Genomic DNA, 23,903 nt, shown 5'->3' on the forward strand with positions numbered 1-23,903 from the left:
AGGATATACAGCACATGAAGGCAGATGATACTAGTTTAAATGGATATCATGTTCTGTACAGACACAGTGGGCTGAAAAGCCCATTTCTGTCCTGTACTGTTCCATGTTGTGTGTAGCAGCCAACTTGTGCACAAGGATGTCTCACAAACAGAATATGAAAGAGGATTGAAAAGAAATGCAAGTACTAAGTAAATTAGGCAACTTCTGAGCAAGAGAACAAATGCTGTTTGGCCTGCTGAGCATTACCAACAGTTGGTTTTTATTTCAGGTTTCCAGCATCTGCAGATTTTTGATTTCCATTTACAATGTTTTACTAAGATTTAAGTCATCATCCTTCTGATTTAGTATGTATTACTACAAAGCCAAAGGTTCAGTTTAGGATAGCTATGTTTAAATACACAGTTCCATGACTTTAATGAAGATTTTTTAACATTAATTTTATAATTATTACCATAGTTTTATATGGTGAAATTATTTACATTGTGTAGCAAATTAAAAACCACAAAAATAATGATCGGGACTAAATTTCGGGTGTTGAACTTTACAGACATGAATAAAAGGAAAACAAAATAATTTAAATTTTGTAAAGTAGCCAAGAATATAAGTTAGTTATCCAGTTGAAAGTCTGAAAGAGAAAGATAAGTTAATGTTTTGGGTGAGGACTAGAGATCCACAGCCTGTATGAATGAGATAAATTGTTGATTATGAATAAGCTAATTACTCATGCCCTTTTATTTTAACTTGACACACACTTCTACATTCTTGCACAATAATGTCCACATCTACTCTGCCAAGGTTTCTCAGGATGTTACATGTTTTAATCATATGCATTAACACCTTATTGTAAATAAGAAAATCAACACTGTACACAGTATTCCAGATATAGTTTTACCAACACTATAGTTAAAGCATAACATCCCCACTCTTGTATTCAATTCCCCAGCAATTAACAATAGCATTCTGTTCACTTTCCATCATGCTTACTGCATCTACATACTCTGCTTTCTCAAGCCATGAAACAGGCTATCCAAATCCCTCTACATCTGAGTTGTACAAGTCTATTCTATTTAGATAATGTACTTCTAATGCGCTTATTTAAGGTACATATTTTTCTTGCCAAAATAGAAATTGTCAAATTTTTTCTCACATTATTCTCTATCTGTAGCATTTTGACACTAAAGAAGCCGGAATAAAGGAAAGAAATTGCTTGATAATGAAATTCAGCGACCAGTGATCTGTAACTGAAGGTGCACATAATCGTATTACACATGTTGATACAAGTATATACACTTAGTATTAAAAATGAAATGTCCTAACCTGATTGGGAATTTCCTTTCTGTTTTTTCTTCTGCAAAGAAGGTAAAAAAAAAGTTATTGACAGTTAAGTTTTTCTTTCTAAGCTTCACCAAATCTTCTCCCTTCTTAAGAATTTTGAACTCACAAATATCTGGTATCAAATGACGACATAACTTTTGCATTAGTCTACTACCAGTGTTTCCTCTGTTGCTTACCACATTTCCTTTGGTGTTCTCATTTCCAAAGTTAGATATTGAGGGGGATGCATTTACAGCAAATTCGGTACTTTTTTCTCCTGTAGCAAAGCAGAACAAACTCAGACAAATATTGAATACAAAGATGTTAATTCTGCAACACGACATCATGATAAAAAGTCTCAAATACAAGACTATACTCATTTATAAATAGGTTTGAAATAGGTTTGAAAATTATTTCAAGAAAGGCACGTAGCAATGCTCCAATATCAATGAGGCAGTGTTATTTTCTCCAGAAACAGTGACCCTGCTTAAAAGTGAATTACTGCAGTGCTCCAAGTAACCTCTTTCACTGGCAGTGTAAATACAAGCAAGCTGCTACAATCTTTTCTAACATTTGGAAAGTGGCTACACTTCCCAAAACTCATGTAGATCTACCATTGTTTGATAAGTAAAACAATGTTATATTATGTGACTTTAGAAATGAATATGGAAATGTATTTAATCATATTGTAATCTAACTGAATCCTATCAGTGCAGTATTTCGGTTATCTGGCCATCAATGGAATCACTCTGTACATACATCTATTGATGCTTCTGGACACATCTTCAGTGATGTTCCTGGAATCATCGGGTGTTTTGGGTCTTTCAACATCATACACCCTCCTGCAGGTGACCCAGACGGGGCTGATCAGACCCCAGCTTGTGTCCAGATGGCTAGCTACTTATGACTCCATGGCTCCCCTCTTTTGAGCCACAGCCATCTTGAGGCCCTCTCTGGCGCATCGGTGGTACTGCGGATGGCTCTCCTCTTCCTCTCTCCCTCAATGCCCAAAATGCTGAAGGCTCTAACTAAGGAACGGGCTACGAATCCCCTACAACCAATCTCCACTGGGAGACACCTCGCTCTCCATCCAGCCTGCTGACAGTTGCTGACCAGTCCTGCGTACTTGGAGAGCTTCCTTTCAAAGGCCTCTTCCAAGCGATCTTCCCTTGGGACTGTCAGCTCCAGCAGCACCACTTGCTTAGTCAACTCAGACACTAGGACAATGTCTGGTCGCAGGGTGGTGGCTGCGATATGGCTGGGGAACTAATAAAGAGATGGGCATTCTAATTTTATGTGGGTTAATTAAATAACTTTGAAATAAAAACACAGCATCAGTCAAAGTGACAGATTGTTGTACAAACCCTGTTTAGCTCATTAATGACTTATGGGGAAAGGAAATCTACCATATTTGATCAAGTATTTATGTATACATGCAGAAAAATGAAACATTCTTGCAAGTCAGTTTTGTGAAGTGATTACTATTAAACATAAAACCTGGCATCAAACTGGACAGTAAACTTGATAGAAACATACCAAGTCAAACTGATCCTGATCACTGGCATCATTCCAAAAACGTTCCAAAGTCTACTGAAGCAATTGATGCACTGTACTCAATACCAGTTTAATTTTCTAAACTCCAGCGGCAACATTCTGTTCCATAGCAAGACAGACCAAACAAGGGTGATACACAATTTTTTTGAAGAGCGAGTCCCATATTCACTGAGGACAATCTTCTAACATACTATGGGTTCCTACTATTGTGCTAAATGGCAAACACAAAGATAAATGCCACAGCCACAAGTGAATTCTCTTCCAAGACACATCATTCTGACTTGGATAAATATTCATTATCAGTGGGTTAAAATCCTATATCTCAATGACAAAAAGCACTGGAGAAAGTACACTTAGTACCTTAAAATAGCAAAACTACTGGCCTTTCCGCAAGGCTGAGAAACAATCCCATCAATGTTTAAACAATAATATTGTATGCATACCTTTGTGCCAAGGACATTCCTTTTTGATGTGGCCTTCTTTACCACAGATAAAACAAATTCTCTCCTCCTGTTTCTTCCTTTGTTCGGGATACTGCCTAGGAGTTCTGTCCCTGAGCATCTCATTTGCTGCTCTTTCTTCCTTTGACTTCCTAGGTGTATGAATCTCTGACATCTCTACTTTTCCTGGAGAATCTTTTAAACCTTGCCGATACAACTTTGGCACTTCGTTTTTTGGAGAATCTTTCTCGATCATTCTTCTTGCCTTTTCCAAGAGTTTTTCCGATTTGCCAGCATTTATAAAACGGGTATTGTGATCATCGATATTTTGCTGTTGTCTTGCTTTACTGCTAAATTTTTAAAAAGTTACAAAGCAATTATTTTTGGCAATTGAATTAAAGTTACTTTTGCAAGATCGGTGATAATGTAGACTTTTGTCTTTGAGCAACACAAAGATTGGAAACTGCTATCAGGACCAAGATCACATGGGTAAAACCCCTCAACTTCTTACTGAGTGGGTAAAGAAAAAACTACTTATGACAGCAACACTTAGCTAATCCCATATGCAAGAATATGAGTGAAGAACCTTTTAAACAGCAATTGTAATTGCATTTTCATAAGCTTCCCCTGAGGCACAGAATAACAATTTAATTGTAACAGACACTGGAGTTATTCTATTGACTCTCAGCAATGTCGGTAATTTTGTCTTGATTATTCCTCCTCTCTTAAAATACTTGTTTATAATAGATAGAATCACACACTTTCTGGGAGTTTGCTGAAATGCCTTTTACTTTTAAATCTCTGCTGGCACTTTGACCGATATCATCTTTTTCCCACTGTAAGATACTATTTTAAAAGTCAAATGAATAAGAAACTTTTAGAGGCAAATATAAATATCTATGTTGAGTGCAGAGGCTGCCAATTTTTACTTTGAGATTCAATTTGAAGCAATTACACTAGAGCTTCATCAATTATTAAGATAACATAAAAAATGAGAGGAGTAGGCAACCTGACCCAATGAGTCTACTCAGCCTTTCATAAAGACCATGACTGATTTTCTCTCTTAGCAACATTCTTCTGCACTATCCTCACATTCCTCATTTTCTTAAATGCATTTGTACTATTTCAATCTGCAAAAATCTACCAACCTTTGTTTTGAATGATCATCTGAAATAGGCCTGCGTAATCCTCTGGACAAAGAATTTCAAAAATCCACACCTTCTGAATAAAGTAATTTTCCCCTACCTCAGTACCAAACAGTCTATCTCCTATTGTGACTGTGATCACGGATTCTAAACTCCACTTCTTACAAGCTCCTATAAGAAGTTTCAATTAGATTTCTTGTATTCATTCTAAACTTACTTTCTCACTCTGCAAATCCACCTTCCCCGGAATCAAAATCAAATTTATCGTATGTGTACAAGTACATTACACTCCCTTTATGGCAAGAACATTTCTCCTTGGGTAAGGCAATCAGTCTCACCGAAGTACTGGACAACTGCAGCATGGCTTCCTTATTCTGTACAGAGCACTTCAAATGTAGTCTAACCAAAATTCAATATATTAGATAAAAGTTCTCCACTTCTACCCCTCTAAAATTAAACTCTACTGCTTTTGATTTGGCATCATTTACTAATGCAACAGATTTTAGAAGTTCACTCATTTACAGTCCCAGTTTCCTGTGCTCTTACACTTAATTTTAAATGTCTATTTTCTAACTACTTCTGGTAAGGCTTCACTAACTGGGCACAACTGGAATAACTTAGGATACAAATTTTGATTAATTTTAAAAGGATGTCACAGAAATGGCAATATCAAGGTGGCACTGCTAGTAGAGCTGCAGCATCACAAATCCAACATTTTAGGTTCCATGAACTCTGACCTCTGCTGCTGTCTGCGTGGAGTTTGCACTTTCCACCTGTTACTGCATGGGTTTCTCCAACATCCTAGAGATGTGTGTGTTAATAGGTCACAATAAATTGTCCCTAGTACATCGATGAATAGTAGAATCTGGAGCGAGTTGACGGGAATACGAGGTGAAGAAATTGGAAATTTGTGTAGGATTAATGAAACTGTTAAAGTTAAAGTCTGTCCCGAGCCTTGTGGCCCATCAGGCTGGTGCTTATGCTGGTTTCTGTGGCGTGAAGTGACTGAGAGTGACTCCCCCCCCCCCCCCCAACCCCCTACCCCGGCTAGGACGCCAGTCTATCGCGAGGTTAACCCCCAGCATTTGCCGGTACCCATTTTCTACTGGGTGGACTGGAGCAGTGTATGGTTAAGTGACTTGCTCAAAGACACAACACGCTGCCCCAGCCTTCAGATCGTGAGCCCAACGCCCTAACCACTTGGCCATGCGCCACACTAATGAAACTGGGTGCTCAATTATAATCCCAGAGCTATTGGATGAAGGGTCTATTTCTTTTCAGTTAGCTCATGGCATTCTCTATGATGCTAAGAAAGGGACTTTCTGTTATGAATAGAGACTAGAGAAATAGGGACTGTGAACACAAGAGACAGGATTAATGTAGGAAATAGGTGTACAGCTTTATGCTCACTGCACTGTAAATTCAGACCTGGATAATAATCCACTGTACACAAATTCAAATTACAGCATGGTGCTTTGAAGATAAGAATTTAGTTTAAATAAAACTGAAAATCAAAAAAAGGGAATCAGTAAAAATAAACAAGAAACTATTGGATTCAGGAAGAATCTTAATGAATTCACAATGCCCGTAAGTGAAGGAAACATGCCATTCATGCTACACTTAGTATTCAATTCCAATTCACCACTCGTATTGTTAACTCTTAATTGTCCTAAACAATGATCCAACTAAACATTCCAATCACTACAACACAATATGTTCAATAGCCATAAATGCCTACTTAGAACAGAGGTATGAATTGTGTACTTATCCACATTTGAGGAATTTTTCTTTTAAAGAAATGTTTTAAGGAACATCTCTTTTGCTGGTAATACAACATGTTCAAGTCATAAACATAAAAAAAAAAGAGAATGGCTAAATATATATTGAAGCACAAAAATATGTGTTCATTAAATGAAAGCTCTAAATGGAAGCTCAAAATCTTGACAAATATCAAATACTTTCCTTTTTAAAATGAAAGTACTGAGAGAATTCAGTGACCAGGATTAACTATGATGGATCAAACAGTAATTTTTTTTTCTCGCTGCATAATTCTTTGATTTCTAAAATCAGCCATTATTCATTGAAACATAACAATTGAAATCAAATGAATTAAGGTGGAACTTTGAAGAATTCATTAATAACAAATGTGCAGTAAAATCAGCTTCACTGTAAAGTAAAACAACTTATTTCTCTTACCCTCTCCGCATTGGACAATCTTTCATAAAATGTCCAATTTTTCCACAAATTCTACAGCATCTGTCATTTGGAGCTCCCTTCCCCTCAGTCAGGATTTCTGGATCAAAGAAATACTCCTTGAATATATAAAAAAAAGTCAGTTACACATACTAACAGTCACAGCATCGGCAAAACTGGAAATATTTTTCCTAACAGTGATTTTGGTAAAGGCCAAAATGAAACTATTTACAGTGGCATGCAAAAGTTTGGGCACCCCGGTCAAAATTCATGTTACTGTGAATAGCTAAGTGAGTAAAAGCTGAACTGATTTCCAAAAGGCATAATGTTAAAGATGACACATTTCTTTAATATTTTAAGCAAGAAAACTTTTATTTCCATCTTTTAGTTTCAAAATAACAAAAAAGGAAAAGGGACAGAAGCAAAAGTTTGGGCACCCTGCATGGCAGTACTTAGTAACACCCCCTTTGGCAAGAATTCAATTAAATACCAGCAAATTCTGAAAGCAAACATCACACCGTCTGTAAAAAAGCAGAAGATGAAAAGAGGATGACTTCTACAACAGGATAATGCACCTAAACACACCTCAAAATCCAGGAATGGACTACCTCAAGAGGCGCAAGCTGAAGGTTCTGCCATGGCCCTCATAGTCCCCTGACCTAAACATCATCGAGAATCTGTGGATAGACCTCAAAAGAACAGTGCATGCAAGAAGGCCTAAGAATCTCACAGAACTAGAAGCCTTTTGCAAGAAAGAATGGGCGAAAATCCCCCAAACAAGAATTGAAAGACTCTTAGCTGGCTACAAAAAGCGTTTACAAGCTGTGATACTTGCCAAAAAGGGTGTTACTAACTACTGCCATGCAGGGTGCCCAAACTTTTGTTTCAGGCCCTTTTCCTTTTTTGTTATTTTGAAACTGTAAAAGATGGAAATAAAAGTTTTCTTGCCTAAAATATTAAATAAATGTGTCATCTTTAACTTCATGCCTTTTTGAAACCAGTTCATCCTTTACTCGCTTAGCTATACATAGTAACAAGAAATTTTGACCAGGGGTGCCCAAACTTTTGCATGCCACTGTATAAATTAACAAATGAACTGAAAATTTCAAACATTTTCCTGCATATCAGATAGGCTCTGTGTTAAGAAAAGCTTTATGGTATGCTGATGCTTGATATTCTTGGAGTTGTTGCCATGATTACCAATGTGTAATACCATTCAAATGTATTGCAATTCAATACATTCAGGTGGATTTGAGTATTACGACCAACTTCCTGTCTATCTTGCAAATATTAAGTCACTGCTTAGATTCTGACCAGCATCAGGATTTACTTATCTTCATGACAGCAATGAAGTGATGGCAATTACTTCTAAAACTAAGATGACTTAAGCTTGAATATAAGCAGCAAGGGACATTTCCAGCATGCAGACATTTAGAAACACAAACGCCCATGAGCTCTCATGTAAAAAAAACTGTCAGCTGTTGTCCGACATTTAGACTACACTGTTTCCCTTTAAACATGTCACAGATTTAAATATTACTCAAATCCCTGTATCATTTTAGGCCAACTGTACCTCAAGGCTGATTTCCCTTCTAAGGCTGAACTCTTGCTGAGGTTAAACTCCATACTCTTAGCCTTTTGCACTTCCTTGGTCTCTCGCTGCTCAATGGCGAAAGGCTGGTGGCATACCAGATGGCACTAATTAAAAATTAGGACATTAGAAATAAGAAGGGAAATGGAATGTCTAGCAGATTTGTGCACTTGGTTACCAAGGAAGGCCACTAAATCAAATACTGTATAGTGCTTATGGAAAAGGGATACGATCAATTTTGTTAACCAAGCTGATCAATCAAAAAAAGGATACACATGATGGTTTTCAATAGCTTACAGACCTTTGCATTTCTTCTGACGCTAATGATAAATACACAGCTGGAATTTTGGACCTGGATTTGTTTGTTTCATTTTTCAATTGATCTTGAAGAACAGGCAGTGAGAGTATAAAGAATTGCTTTTTGGAATAAAATATGACTTATTGAATTAACCAATGCTTATCTTTTCCAAAATAAAAATAACTAATTATTCTATTTAAAATAGAAATCTTTTATCTTATAATTAGATAAATCTCATTAATATGGAACAAACTTACTCCATTACAAAAACAGGTGATGTTCAAAAAAGTAAATATAACTATCAAACACAAACATATAACATACCATAATCGTAGGATATTGCACTGGGATGCACTTAATCGGTGTTCCAAAAACTTTCCTCCCATTGATGAAAGCTTTCATGATAAAATTTGTCACTGAAAAAACAAAACAATAATTTTTTTACATCAAAGAGACATCACTGTTAGTGTAAATAAATTTGATGAAATGCAAAATGGAACTTACTCTTTCGGGACAATCCAGCTCCAAGATTATGGTTGAGGTCAAACGGATCTAATTCAAACAAAATCTATTGATTACACTTTGAGAAAACTACTTGACTTTATCATTAAAATTACCTCTAGATTTTAGAAGATCTATATGCAATCCATGTTCAAAACTGTGCGAAAAGGCCAAAACTACTTAGCACTCATGGAAAAGTAAAACAAAAGAGCAGCAATTAAACGATATACAGCCCATCTCAAAAACAACAAAAACCTGTCGAGAGAGAGAGAGACAGACGGACAGATACAGCAAGGAAATAGGTACTTTGGCCAACCAGCCTATGCCAAACAAGATTCCCATCTAAGAGGAGGAAACACATCTGGTGGGTCCCATCCAAAATTGATAATTCAAATTTTTACAAGAACCAAGAAACACCATCTTGAAGTTATTACCCAGGACAAGCTTGTAATGTTGTAGCCTTCCCTTTCATGCTTATCTGACTGCTGTGACCTCACTGTGCCACCTCCACTTCAGCATCTAACTGGTGAGACAGGAGGGGATGTGGTGCAGCAACTTTGCAGTAAGTGAACTATTTTGCCAGCCTGCATAAAACGGCAAACCAGTTGTGTTCAGGGCTAAAAATTGTGAATTCCGGCACTAGTGTATTCCCTAACTAACTGAAGCTCTTACTGCTGTAATTGCACTTGGGTTCAATTTCACAGTGGATCAGTATTTGTAAACATAGGCAGTGTGCTCCATCCAACTCTACTGTTGGTTCGGGGTGTATGGGGTGTCAGGGAGGGGTAGCACCTCTGGTGGCGGAACATGTCGTGGCCTTTTCAAGGCAGTTAGTCCACCTTTGGTCCCCACCTGGCACTCAGTTCTCACCTGTGGCTCCCCGTAGCTGTTTGCATGCGACAGCGGTCACACCCCGGGCAACGGCTTCGACAAGCCGGCTAAAACAGGTGAGGGTAGCAAATGGGTCTCAAACCCTTGGTGAGATAGGGAGTTGTCTATCCCAGCATGTGAAGACAGATTCCGGCGTATTGAGCGGATGAGACCAATGGAAGGTCCAACGGTCAAGAAGGTGGTCTTTGCAAGCGTTGTGGAATGTGTAGAGCAGGACAAAACACAGACGACGTCCTGGTTATCCACTGCGCCTAGTCCCATCTCCAGTCGTCTCGACTCTTGTCTTGCCACTGGATCCAGATGGGAATTCGGAAGAGAGAGTGAGGCTGACGCTGCACAACGCTCCCTCACTTAAATCCAAATCATGCGCTAGTCTCGACACCATCATCATCATAATGGTGTCAAGGTCTTCATCGACGACAACGATGGACGAAGAACAACTGTTGGTTCTGGGATTGACATTGAATTGCTTGGTATAAATCCAACAAGAAGGCAGCACGCAGATAATTTATTTTTCAAAATTGTGTTTATTTGCCATGGTGCATTAGAAATAGTATTTCCATTTAGTATAATTGTTAATAATGTTAATAGCTATTAAATTATAACCTTATTTTTAAACTTATTTTCCCAGCGCCATTTGAATAAAATTATCATCCCTAACTTTTTCCAGTGCATCTGCTACTCAATGAACTGTCTTTAATCAAAGTTCTGACCAACTAGTCTAATTAAAATCCCTTATGGAATCACACAAAATGACAATAAATTATACTTATAAGACTTACCTTCTATAACAATATATTTGGACGTCCATTGCTTTTTAAAGGTTGTGAGCAGAGACTTTCGCCTGATACTAATGACATGTTCTTTAAAGTCAAACTCCTCCGTGTAGAATCTGAGAAGTCCCAGCCAAAGCTCTCCAAGGGACTCCTTATTCTTTCCATAGTCTGGCCACGTATTTTTCTACAATTTTAAAGTAATAGGACACTATAAATTTTCAGCCATCCAATGGCTTCTTAGAACACGAACTTAACAATAAGCCCAGCCAAAAAAAAAACTTCAGATATCACTGAGTGAAGAGAGGAACTCTGTAAATATAAGGCTGCTTTAAGGATGACTCACCAGTTCATCCAATTTATCAAAATAATACACATTCCAACCATCAACAAAGTGCTCTGGCTTTTTTATCCCAGGATATATCTGAAAATTAATGAAATATTTAATTGTTATCATTCTATAGAACAAAATGAGTTTTCCAATAGGAATTCATTATTACATTAGACTTAATATTTTATGAGCAGCAGGTCTGATAGTTACTGAAAACAATTTCAGATATCCAAACTATATTCTTTTGTACTCATGACAAGACTATTTGTTCCACTGGACCCATGTCAGCTATCACCAGGTAATCCCATCACTCCTACTGCTCCCTCCTTATTTCACATTTTTCAAAAAGGTTGTTTTGGAATCTTTATGGGTCCAAGTGATACCCGTCTTTCATTCTTTGTTTCACTCCTATTCAGATTCTGCCCTTCACTTACATCTGTATTGACAGTGTTTTCTCTTTTAGTCCCAAATAGAAAATTTTACCAACTTTGCTTCTAATTTTCACTTTTCAAATAGCTAAGGAGGGAACAACCAGAGATGGACTCATTCCTATTCTGGGATTGGCCATTCATCAAATCTACCATTAAAGTAGTGCTGAGGAAGCAGGAAGGATGCAGAGGACTTAAGACAGATTAAGAGAATGGGCAAGTGGCAGATGAAATACAATGTTGGAAAATGCATAGTCACGTACTTTGGTAGTAGAAATAAATGTGCGAACTGTTCTCTAAACGGGGAGAAAATCCAGGAATCTGAGATGCAGAGGGACTTGGGAGTCCTTGTGCAGAACACCCTGAAGGTTGACTTGCAGGTTGAGTCAGTGGGGAGGAAGGCAGTTGCCATGTTGGCATTCATTTTGAGAGGTCTAGAAGACAAGAGCAGGGACGTGATGCTGAGGATTTATAAGGCACTGGTGAGGCCTCACCTTGAGTATTGTGAACAGTTTTGGACACCTCATCTTAGAAAAGATGTGCTGGCATTAGAGAGGGTCCAGAGGAGGTTCACAAAGATGATTCCAGGAATGAAAGGGCTATCATATGAGGAACGCTTGATGGCGCTGGCTCTGTACTCGCTGGAAGTCGGAGGGATGGGGGAGGGGGGGAGAGAGAGATCTCACTGAAACCTTTCGACTGTTGAAAGGCCTAGACAGAGTGGATGTAGAAAGGATGTTTCCCATGGTGGGAGAGTCTCAGACAAGGGGCACAGCCTCAGGATCGAGGGGCTCCCTTTCAAAACAGAGATGTGGAGAAATTTCTTTGGGCAAATTCTTTGTGAATTTGTGAAATTTGTTGTCACATGCAGCTGTGGAGGGCAGGTCATTGGGTGTATTTAAGGCAGAGATTGATAGGTTCTTGATTGGACATGGTATCAAGGGTTATGGGCAGAAGGCCGGGAACCGGGGCTGAGGATGAGATAGAAAAAAGGATCAGCCATGATTGAATGGCGGAGCAGACTTGATAGGCCAAATGGCCTAATTCTGCTCCTATGTCCTATGGTTTTAAATCAACTGAGTCTCCTATTTATCTTCCATCCACCCAGCTTTCCCCATGGCCTCAATTTCATTCTCTCAGTTTTACTATCTCCTTCACTAGTTTACAGAATTACCATTACAGCCCATTCACCTAGAACTTTAGTAATCTATGGCCTTCTCATCCTGACGACCTCTAGCCCTAAGTCTACTATATTTTTCCAAACCTGAATGCAACCTTGGAAAAACAGCTTCCTAACAGAAGTACAAACAAGAGAAAATTTGTCGATGCAGGAAATCAAAGCGATAGGCACAAAGTGCTGGAGGAACTCAGCAGGCCAGGCAGCATCTATGGAAAACAGTCATTGGCCTGAAATATTCACTCTTCTTCTCTCTTAATGCTGCTAAGCTTACTACCTGCTTCCAACATTTCTCTGTTTCACGTTAGCATTTTCTTTTAACTTGCTTTATCATTTCTTTTGTTAGGTAATCTCTCTTGCAAACTACTGCATCACAATTCTTTCTCCACTTTTTCTGGACTTCGTACCTACTTAAGATTCAACTTGTGTCTTTTATTCAAATATTATCCCCTTAAATATCATCTTCTTTCTCAACTGACTAAGCTGTTATGTATTTCCAGAATAATCTGTACATATTGTTTACCTAATTCCAATTGCATACATAATTCAGCTTTGCTCTAATGTATAAAAATTCAACAGATGTTCACACAGTAACACTAGTGACACCTACAATAAACAAAGTGTATTCGCCATACAACAGCTTGTAGCAAAAAATTATGTCTAAAACGCAAACACAAAATTGCTCCTTTCAAAAATAAGTTCATTTATATGTACCTCTTGAAGGACAGGAATTACTGGTGGCTTCCGTTGCTGTAGGTAATAAAGTGCCATTAAAGTATATGCATATGATGATAGGCTGCCTCTTGATGCATCACCAATATCACAGACCTGTTTAAAATGAGAAAAGATTTCTTGTACACTATATGCATTTTTTGACACCAAAAACAGTTGCTCCAAGAGAAATATAATGGTGACCTGCAGGCAATATGCAATTCAACTGTCCACAGATTCCACTTATATATTTATGGAATATGGGCATCACTAGCACGGTCAGAATTTATTAATGGAGGCCCAAGAGACTACAGTTGCTGGAACCTGGAGCAAAAAAAACTTGTGAAGGAAGTTGATGGGTCGAGCAGTATCTGTGGGAGGAAAGGAGTTGTCAAAGTTCTGTGTTGAAAGCTTGCAGCAGGAACCTGTTGCAGTCCTTAAACTACAACATCTTGATAATTAGTCACATAAATCCTTTGACCTCCTCACTGAAACACAGCTCTTCTTCTTAAGCCCAACACCCGTACTGGGGCATAGGTCACCAACAGCAGCTCACCAGAGTCTTCTGTCCTGGGCCAGTCTTTCCAAGTTTTCCCAGGAGTAGCCCATCTTCTTAATGTATCCTTCCTCTCCCAGGGATGAGATCTTTGGAGCTTCTGTTGGCATTTCTGAACCACTGAGTTTTTAACCAGATGGGGTTTCTCCCCATACCCAACACTCCTCCATTTGCAGCCAAGCCTGGGACTGTCCATGATAGAGTTGACACATTTTATTTGAACTGAATAAATGATGCCAGTAAATTATTTGTACTAAATAGTACAAATTGTACTAATTTGTACTGTGGACAGGTCATGATTCTGGCAAGCCGCAGTAGCCTAGGTGAATAACTACAGAGCATTTTGCAGATTGTGAACACTGTAACCATCATATGCATGAGCGAGTTAATATTTTGCAAGCCAATTAAGTATTTTCCCTGGATGATAAGCGGACAATATTCAATCAAGTGTAAGTCAACTACTCAGCCTTTGAACTTCTCTTGCAGTCGTTAGACCATAGCCTTCTGCTAATTAGCGACCCAAATGCTTCGGCCTCATCACTGACACTTTGTGTTTTTAAAATTTTTTTTTGCATTGGACTTAAAATATTTACTCAGAATACTATACGAGATAACTATTTTAAAGTCTTTAAAGCACAGACACGTTAAATGATATAAAGCCTAAAAACTCCATCTTTAAAACCACACAAAATTTTAATCAGTTCTGATATGCAAAAAAAAAGTTACCTTGGCAAAAACCTTCATGGTATAGCCTATATATTTCACCCTTGGATCAATTGCTGCATAACAATCTAACAGTCCAGTGTTGTGCAAGGCCTGCAGAAAGAACATACATTTGCTTTGTTCAGTCAAATTAATGAGACTGCAATCAATTAAGATTGCCTCAAACATAGTAAATATGAACCACATTCTACAAAGATGCACAAACTTGGTTGGTCTTAAAATAATGCCAATGGTGAAAATGATTAAAATCACAAATCTATTTTAATTTAATGGTCTTTGACAAATATATCCAAACCTCAAATGTACAAAAATAAAGCATTTAAACCTTTAAGGGACTATATAATAATCTTAATTAATGATGCATGTACGTGAAATGTCACATTTCTTACCAGAATGTTATACAAACTGATGTCTCCTTCAAGGCCACTTCTTACATGGAGAAACTTAACAATTGGAACTTTGGCAGTTGTAATGGGCAAAATGTTCTTTAAATCTAGGGTTACAAAATGGAATTAGAGATTACAATATCAAAAAGGCATTCAAAGTGATTATGATCATAAATGATAAGGTACCAAAAAGCTAAGAGTGATTTAAAACTGATGAAAAGCACGGAGATATTAGAACTATACAGAACACAGTGCAGAAAATAAGTAGCACCTACAGTAACCAACTAGCCTAGTTCACAAGAGTATCCGTGATGGGTAAATACAATAGACTGAGATGAGATTCCTGGTTGCAGATGAACATGCAAGTAGAATCCGTAATTGGCTAGGATCATTCTACCTATCGAATGACATACTTTGGCAAGATGCATGCTTTTAGAAAGCTAAACTACAAATTGTTTAGAGGCAACATACAAACAAGTTAATAGTATTGAGACTTTACAGTGAGGGGACTGGGTTTAGAGAGCTTAAAGAAGCTGGGCTATTCAGTTTGGAAGACAGTAACGTTCGGAATAATGTGCCAGAGTTAAAAGTAATGAGCATATTGACAAGTTCAAATTTAAAGAACAATGCCAAGCATTAACAGCAATAAGAACATTTTATGAAGGCATTTCTTTAATTGTTTCATTCCTTTATTTTTGTTTTGAACAGAATATTTGATGAACAATTTCTGCATTAATATATTTAAGATGGAGATTCTGGCCCCATTCCAATACAATTTGGGGGAACAAAGTGAAAGTAGATTTGTTCTCATTACCCGACAAGACTCTACTTGAACTACAGAAATTTAGCTACAGTGAAATGAAAGACATTTCACTTTCTAATATCAAACTCTTTCACATGGATGAATAAACTTTGCTTATTGAAAACAGCATTTTAAGTGATATTGACAGGAGGTGTAATACCTGGATTCTTTCTGAGCACTCTTGCCAAATTCTCAATGATCTTGATACAATTTAATCCCTGCAAGATATTAAACAATAAACACAAGAAAATCTGCAGATGCTGAAAATCTACATACATCATTATTAAACAAAATCAGTTTTCAGTTTGCTAATGTTCTTAAATTTCATTTCATAACTTAATAACACGGTACTCAGACGTTCAAAATTAGGGATTAAGAGCTATGAGGAGTCATGCAAGTTGTAAAAGACTCAATTAATAACCTTCTTAGAAGATGCATTTTTTTTTATAGATACAACCAGCTAATGAGCCAAAACAAATAATGAGAAAATGCAAAGCAATTCAGGTAATTGGCTTTGTGATGTAAATGTAATTAGTACAGAGCATGAAATCAAAATCTAAAATAGACACCTACCCATCATGCACATACAAAGAAAGAGCTTATGAATATTTTGGATAATGCTTCACTGCAGTACAATATATAAAACAAAAATTTCAAGTTACACTAGCAGAATAAAATACAAAGCCAAATATAATAACGCTATTGGCCAATGCTCTGGTCATAACCCATCAAAACTGTCTAAATTTCTGGCCAATTAACTCCAGGGCCAACACAATCCATCTTTGGGAGGCATCACATTGAATTTCATTATCCTTATGGTGAGAAATCAATTCTGAGCAAAGTTTGTGAAGCTTGACTTGTTCTCTTTGGAAGATACAAACGTTCAAGATGATATACTAGAGTTTAAAATTTTGGAATAGATCAATGAAATTCAACTTTAAAAAGGATAAAATTTAACATTAACAGGGAATTAGAACTTTTCAGCAAGGCAACTATTATAAGTACACTTTTAATTTAAGAAAACCAGTAATAAACATACCTCTGCTGTTTCCCAGTCTTCAAACGTCATACAAATGTCAAGATCACTTTGCCTAAAACCAAACCCATTCTTGGAAGACCCAAACAAGCAGAGTTTTGCCTTAGCTGTAAAATAATAAACTGCACTAAATTTTTCATAATACTTGAAAAACTGAGAGTAAACTCTATTTGTACAATGTCAAACATAATGCAAAACAATGAGGACAGTTTCTGCTTTCAGCAAAACTCATCAACCATTGCTTTTAAATAGTATAAACACACTTCAATAATACAATTCAACTGAACTTTATTTGATTGAAAGTCAATTTCTAGGTCTTATTCTAAGAAAGGATTCTCATCTTCAGAATATATGCATGGACCAAATTTGTAAGCTCATTCATCAAGGGAACTTGGAAAAATGGAAAGGCACAGTTTTCAAAAGGAACAGGTCAGATGTAGCCATCTTTATAAGCAGAAAAGCTTTTTGTAGATGCTATATGCACTCTATGACCAGGTACTTATAGGATGATTGTGTCCTCATTTTCCTCTTTGCTGAGAGTCCTGGAGTACATCCAGACTACAAACCACCAGATTTTTGCATTTCAATCAGTCTCAACGTCAGAGTTCGAAGACAAATGTGTGTTGGGTTGCCCTACAGCATTCAAAACAATGTGCTTTATGGAAATGAGCTTTGAACGTTCCTCTTTGAGTCAGTAGCCAGAAAGAAGGGCCAAGAAAATTATCAGCAGTTGTCTTTAAAAAGGTTGACAGTTTTCATGAGATCACACGTTTATACTGTAGCAAATACTATGATTCCTGGTATATCATTAAATGTTATATTTCATAATATTTTCCAGCTTTACCTAATATTTTCTGAAGGATAATTCAAACTTATCTGAATCAGGCCTCCAAATTCCAGTCCACCAACCAAAACATTTGCTGATGAAATTTGCTTGCATTACACTATTTGCCTCATATATAGTACTTTGTGAATAAATGAATAAAACAAATGATACCATTAAGTTCCCTCCTGATAAACGACTGCAGATCCACGAGAATATGCTCACGTGCTTGAATTTCCAGACGATCTGGAGAAAAGTCAGCTGCGATGAAAAAGGAAGAAATTTAGTTTCAGTTAATTATTTGATGCCTTGAGAAATATCTTTCAACTTCCAGGTTATCAATTAAAGGCGCATTACACGCCTGATACCTCTGAAACATCCAATTGTTCTATCAACACTTAGACTTCTTATTTTGGGGAGGAAATTATGTTTAACCAATGACAGTCTTGCTTGGCAAATGAAACAACTTATAAAAACAAAGATCTTTTAATTATTTTTCACAAATCATGATCGTCACTATGATCTTGTAATGCACAGATGTTGTTTGGATAAAGTTCTTATTCCTTTACGTTTTAGGGTGCTGATAAAGTTCATCCCATTCATAAAGCAAAATTATAACTAAAACACGTGAGGTTGATTGATGACCATTTCTAACACACAGTCAAGCTAGGGATCAACTCATTTTCAATGATGAGAAAAGGAATACAAAACTTCAGTTAAGCCACATTTGGAATTTTGTGTGCAGCTCTGATTGTCTCATTACAGGAAGAATGCAGAGGCTTCAGAGAATGCACAGAATTTCACCAGGATGTTTCTTGGATTATAGAATATTAGCGGTAAGGAGAAGTCAGTTAAACTTAGATTGTTTTGTCTGGAGCATCAGAGGCTGAAGGGTGACCTGATCAAAGTATATAAGATCATGAGAGGCAAAGACAGGGTAAGATAGAATCTTTTCCCCAGGATGGAAATGTCAAATACTAGACAGCATCCTTTTAAGGTAAAGGGGAGAAAATACAAATACTGTATTTTTTTGGTTTGTGTTTTTTTTTAATATACAGAGTAACTGGTGTCTCAAACACAGCCACAGGTAGTTATGGAAGCTTTATGACCACAACATTTAAGAACCATTTAGATAGGCACATCAACAAGCAGGAAACAAAGGGATACAGATCACATACAGAGTTAGTTTAAATTGGCATCATGGTCAGTGCTGACATATTGGCCTGAAGGGCTTGTTGCTGTAGTATACTGTTCAATATTTTGAGTGCAGCTTATACCCGTAGCAGCATTACAACCTGGTGAACCTGCAATACTAGATTAACAAGAGTGTTGTTTTTCTGACAGTATACTACAGAGCAAAGCCATTCTGAAAGCAAAGATTCAGGTCAATAGCTAATGGGAGCAGAAAGAGCACATCGGTTCTGCTTAGACACTATTATTTTCTGCATGATAGCATATCCATTATTATCAATACTAATATTTTCCCAACCACCATTATCAAGCCAATGGTTCCCCATTTTTTCCACTTATTTTATAAAAAATGAAATGATTGCACTTGCTACTTTCCAATTTGCAAGCGTCCCAGAATCTACTGAATTCTGGAGTGTGATAACCAAAGAATCCTCTATCTCTAGCTACTTCTTTCAAATATCTTAGGTAAATCAGGTAGTTCCAAGGATTTATCAACATCAGGTTCATTAACTTATTTACCATTCCCAGCATCACGTAACTTTTTGAGTAGGACTTTTGGCTCTAGGTATTGTCCAGTGGAGATACTTTTTGTTATGTCCTTAACAACAAACCAATTCTTCTCACTTGTGAAACTTCCTAGTCTAATCACAGGATGTACAAATGTTTCCATCAACTGTTGATAAAGATAAACATCCCTCGCTATATTTACATCGAACACATTCCCTTGCAATCTAGAACTTTGCATTTTTTTTTTAAACTATGACTGAAATTTTATTAAGGGGAATGGGTGGGAGAGACCATTTTCCCCTTATTTGGGGAAAGTGTCAGTTTGTACTTTCACTTGCTTACTCCAATCAAAATAATCAAGTTGATAATGCACCCTAATCACTTCTCCACTCCAGTGGCCTTTAAAACTGCATCACGCTGTTAAATCATTCTGACCTACTGCTTGCCCACTGCATTCTGATTTTGCCACAGATATATCCATCTCTAGCATTATATTGAATGATTCTTTGCACTCCTGATTTAAATCACCATCCCATGCCTTGTTTGCAGTAAACTCGATGCTCTCCTATCTTCCTAAAACATCTCCATCTATGCAAACCTGACTATCTACATTCATAGCTATAATCTTTATCGTGCCACTTTCTATAGCAGCTAACATCGCATATTCCTCATGTCACTCATCATTTCACTTCCACTTTTGGACTCAACTTTTTTCAACATCCATGCATGCAAAGTCCTCTCCAACTTAAAACATAGAACATAGAATAGTACAGCACAGTACAGGCCCTTCAGCCCACAATGTTGTGCCGACCCTCAAACCCTGCCTCCTATATAAGCCCCCACCTTAGATCCCTCCATATACCTGTCTAGTAGTCTCTTAAACTTCACGAGTGTATCTGCCTCCACCACTGACTCAGGCAGTGCATTCCACGCACCAACCATTCTCTGAGTAAAAAACCTTCCTCTAATATCCCCCTTGACTTCCCACCCCTTACCTTAAAGCCATGTCCTCTTGTATTGAGCACTGGTGCCCTGGGGAAGAGGCGCTGGCTATCCACTCTATCTATTCCTCTTATTATCTTGTACACCTCTATCATGTCTCCTCTCATCCTCCTTCTCTCCAAAGAGTAAAGCCCTAGCTCCCTTAATCTCTGATCATAATGCATACTCTCTAAACCAGGCAGCATCCTGGTAAATCTCCTCTGTACTCTTTCCAATGCTTCCACATCCTTCCTAACTACTAACATGTAAAACTCTCAAGTCTTTAATCTACTTGCAGAGTAGGTCTACCTATTTGTGTATTCCCTTATCTCTACAGCTTGCTTTAATGGAATGTTTGATCCAGTGCAGGGCCTCCTCCATGGTATCAGTGGGCAGGGAAGAGACAGCAAGACCACTTAACTAAAGAATTATCACACCAGATTTTGTCAAACTATATGGATGCTTTTGTTGCATTTAACACTATGAAGTAGTTAATTGCTGAAATAATCTGTCCAATCCACAATATTTAAATTACTTTATACAATTACCATAAGCAAGATTGTTTGTGGAAAAACAGAGACAAAATAAAAATTGACAATTATACACAATTCTAATAAAATGTTGTTTTTAATAAGGCCAAAGAGGAATTATTTTAAGTATCAATTATAATGCCATTAAAAATTCACTTCCTTTTGAAAGCATTAATCTCATTATTTTTCTCTGTCAAATCTAGACACTTGTTGACACATTGGATTGATTTTAGTGCAGTCGTTTGGTGAACAGTTATAGCTTACCTCAGAAAATGCAAGTTACCCCCGGCAGCTGCTCCTGGAATTTCAAGGTTAAATATGCAAATCACAATGCCAGAGATGATGCCTAACACACATCATGACAAGCGCTTTAAGTATCATCACCATAACTGATATAAAATTTAATTCATAGTTATACTTAATGTTGTTTATTGCTTTTCAATATAGCTCTTCAGTTAACCTTCATTTATTAGACAGACTTTGTATTTTACCTAGGATATTATATTCTGTTCAAAAGTCTGAACTTTTCAGTACAAGTTTTTTTTCTCTTAAATAAAATTAGTATGCTCAATTTGAACAGATATACAAAGCCAATCCAGAAGGCTAAATGGCACTATGAAATTAAAAGATCTTACATACAATAGACAACCTGTGAGGACTGTACTTTGGCCATAGAATTATACAATTGTTATTCAATAGGAGATGGTCGTTCAGTTCAGAGTTAATACTGGCTTATTTTGAAGGAGGGTAACAACATTTTGATAGCACAGCAGCACAGTAAACTTGCCTCCAGCTCTGGCAACCCAGGTTCAATTCCAACCTATGGTGTTTGCACATTCATCCTTAGACCACTGGCTGTCTGCTGGCTGCTCTAGTTTCCTCCCATATCTCTAGATGAAATGGCTGTTAGTTAAAATGCCCCAGTGAAGATGGATAATAGGAGATGTGGGGTGGGCAGGAGTTGTGGTTGCAGGGGTAGAAAAGAGGTTAAGGGGAAAGTTGAAAGAAAGAGGGAAGTAAACAGGGGACTGGGATTATTCTGAGTGTGGTATGGACTTGATGGCTTCCTACTGTACGAGAAATAAAACAAGAGAATGCTTTTCAAACACAAAATTGTGACACAACTTAAAATATGAAGATTACTTCCGTGAATTATTTATCCACAATAAAGTAGAACTGTTACAGGATGATGATAGTACAACAAAAATGATGGTGCACAACTTTAAAATGGAATGTTTTTTAAACGACGATTTGATTTTTAAAATTTGGAAAATATTTCAAAACGAAGGGAATAAACAAAATATTATATACTTACAGAAACACTGGATACAAACTTTGTTAAGTTCTTCCAGAAATTTTGGTGTCATTTGTGGCAACGGATCAAGATCAACTTTTTTGAAGTCTTCTGGACAATCATACTTTAAGTGGCCTTCTCGCTTGCATAAGCTACAAACAATTATGGATGCCTATTTAGGAGAAAGTTGACAGTTTTTTTTAGACAATTATTTTATACTTCTACTTCAGCACAGATTACAGTAAGCTTAACCAAATGGTGAAGGTTTATCCAAATTATTTTCCATGTTCTAACTCCTCTGATGTGATTAATTTCAAGTGTGATTAAAATGCAGCAGTTTTGAGAACAATAAAAATCTATAGATGCCATTACCTTTCCCTTTGTAAAGGACAATTTACTGAATACATAAAGCATGTTGTCCTCGATCTGTGATTCACATCGATGCAAGGTAGGGTCAGTCTTTCCAACAGTAACTTCCCTGTGTTTTTCATTTTGAGCTTCCTGCTTTTGAATCTTGCTTGGAGCATGTTTGTTTGCTTGAGAAGTCACATCACTATGACTTTTAAGTACATGTTCTTTCCAGTTTCGCAATTCAATTATTTCATCTTCTTCAGACTGATTATCTTCCTCACTAGACTCTGTTGATATAGTCACAAATTCCTCTTCAGCTGTAAGACTGTCAAGATGAGCTCGAGGTGTGATATTTAGATCCAATTCATCAATATCGATGTCATCTTCCTCCTCATCCTCTTCATTCCTGTTTAAAGTCCTTTTCTCATGCTGCATTGCCTTTTTAGGGAAACCATGCAGTTCCTCGGTACTGTCAGAGCTTTCTCTAACTTCATTTAATGTGACTTCATCAACTTTCATTTCTAGTTGATTAGAATCTTCAATGTCAACATCAGCACCTTCAATATTCTGAGAATTCAGAAAATTCTCGGAGTCTGAAAGACTTTCTGAATTAAGGTGATCTCTGTAACAAATCATGTGGTTCACACAAGACCCAATTTCATCATCACTGGAGATCTCATTATCTGCTTCTAATGATTGTGCAAATCTATCTTCACTTAGTATCCTGCCCGCAAGTGTTGAATCGTCTTTCTGTTGTTCAGATATATTAAACAGTTCTTTATGATTTGCACTTTCCAAGAGTTCATTACCATCTTTACCTTCAGTTTCGGATTGATTTTCATCACCCTCCGATAAGTCATCTCCAGTAATTCTGAACTTTTGCATTTCAGATATCATTTCCTCCTCTGTGATGCTTTCACCCTCACACTCTTGTAATGTTTCGGAGTTTCTGTAGGAATTTTTAGAAGGTAGTTTTTCACTATCATTACATGGAGCACCATCATGGATCCGTTGCCATTCTCCATTAGGAAGTTCTGCTGAACTGGCAGTTGTCATTTCTGGCAGCTTCACCACTGAAGTACAACAGTCAAGCAAATCCTGCTGCTGTGCCATAAAAGCAGACTCTGCTTTAGAAACAATTTTCTCATTGTTTTTTTTGTTGAATCTTGCTGATTTGTATCGAGGTATTGCAAAGTACTTGTATGTTGCTCGCAAACAATGAATGAAATAGTCAAATACCATTTGGCTACTTAAGGTTCGTGCAACATTCCTCTTTACAGCATATGGATCTGGAGAAAAGTACACAATTACAATTTTTCATAAAATAACACTGTGTCCATTGTACAACTTTAAATAAGTTTTTTGTAGACTGAGGT

The 23,903-nt window shown here is 37.2% G+C and overlaps 1 protein-coding gene across 1 annotated transcript in view; it reads right to left on the reverse strand.

Moving 5' to 3' along the window:
• The window catches only part of LOC140211642 (terminal uridylyltransferase 7-like), a 69,468-nt gene that overhangs the window by 6,695 nt on the left and 38,870 nt on the right, over positions 1 to 23,903 (reverse strand). Inside the window, exons 13-28 of the mRNA XM_072281615.1 lie at positions 22,549 to 23,816; positions 22,198 to 22,348; positions 17,848 to 17,934; positions 16,854 to 16,957; positions 15,975 to 16,032; positions 15,016 to 15,119; positions 14,630 to 14,719; positions 13,351 to 13,464; positions 11,047 to 11,124; positions 10,710 to 10,887; positions 9,040 to 9,087; positions 8,860 to 8,951; positions 6,650 to 6,765; positions 3,312 to 3,658; positions 1,512 to 1,591; positions 1,318 to 1,348 (exon numbers count right to left, since the gene is read on the reverse strand). Of these exons, the coding sequence (XP_072137716.1) occupies positions 1,318 to 1,348; positions 1,512 to 1,591; positions 3,312 to 3,658; positions 6,650 to 6,765; positions 8,860 to 8,951; positions 9,040 to 9,087; positions 10,710 to 10,887; positions 11,047 to 11,124; positions 13,351 to 13,464; positions 14,630 to 14,719; positions 15,016 to 15,119; positions 15,975 to 16,032; positions 16,854 to 16,957; positions 17,848 to 17,934; positions 22,198 to 22,348; positions 22,549 to 23,816 (2,946 nt within the window). The remainder of the gene's footprint in view (positions 1 to 1,317; positions 1,349 to 1,511; positions 1,592 to 3,311; positions 3,659 to 6,649; positions 6,766 to 8,859; positions 8,952 to 9,039; positions 9,088 to 10,709; positions 10,888 to 11,046; positions 11,125 to 13,350; positions 13,465 to 14,629; positions 14,720 to 15,015; positions 15,120 to 15,974; positions 16,033 to 16,853; positions 16,958 to 17,847; positions 17,935 to 22,197; positions 22,349 to 22,548; positions 23,817 to 23,903) is intronic.

This window comes from Mobula birostris, chromosome 17 (assembly GCF_030028105.1).
Source record: "Mobula birostris isolate sMobBir1 chromosome 17, sMobBir1.hap1, whole genome shotgun sequence".
In the NCBI taxonomy this organism is placed as follows: domain Eukaryota; kingdom Metazoa; phylum Chordata; class Chondrichthyes; order Myliobatiformes; family Myliobatidae; genus Mobula; species Mobula birostris.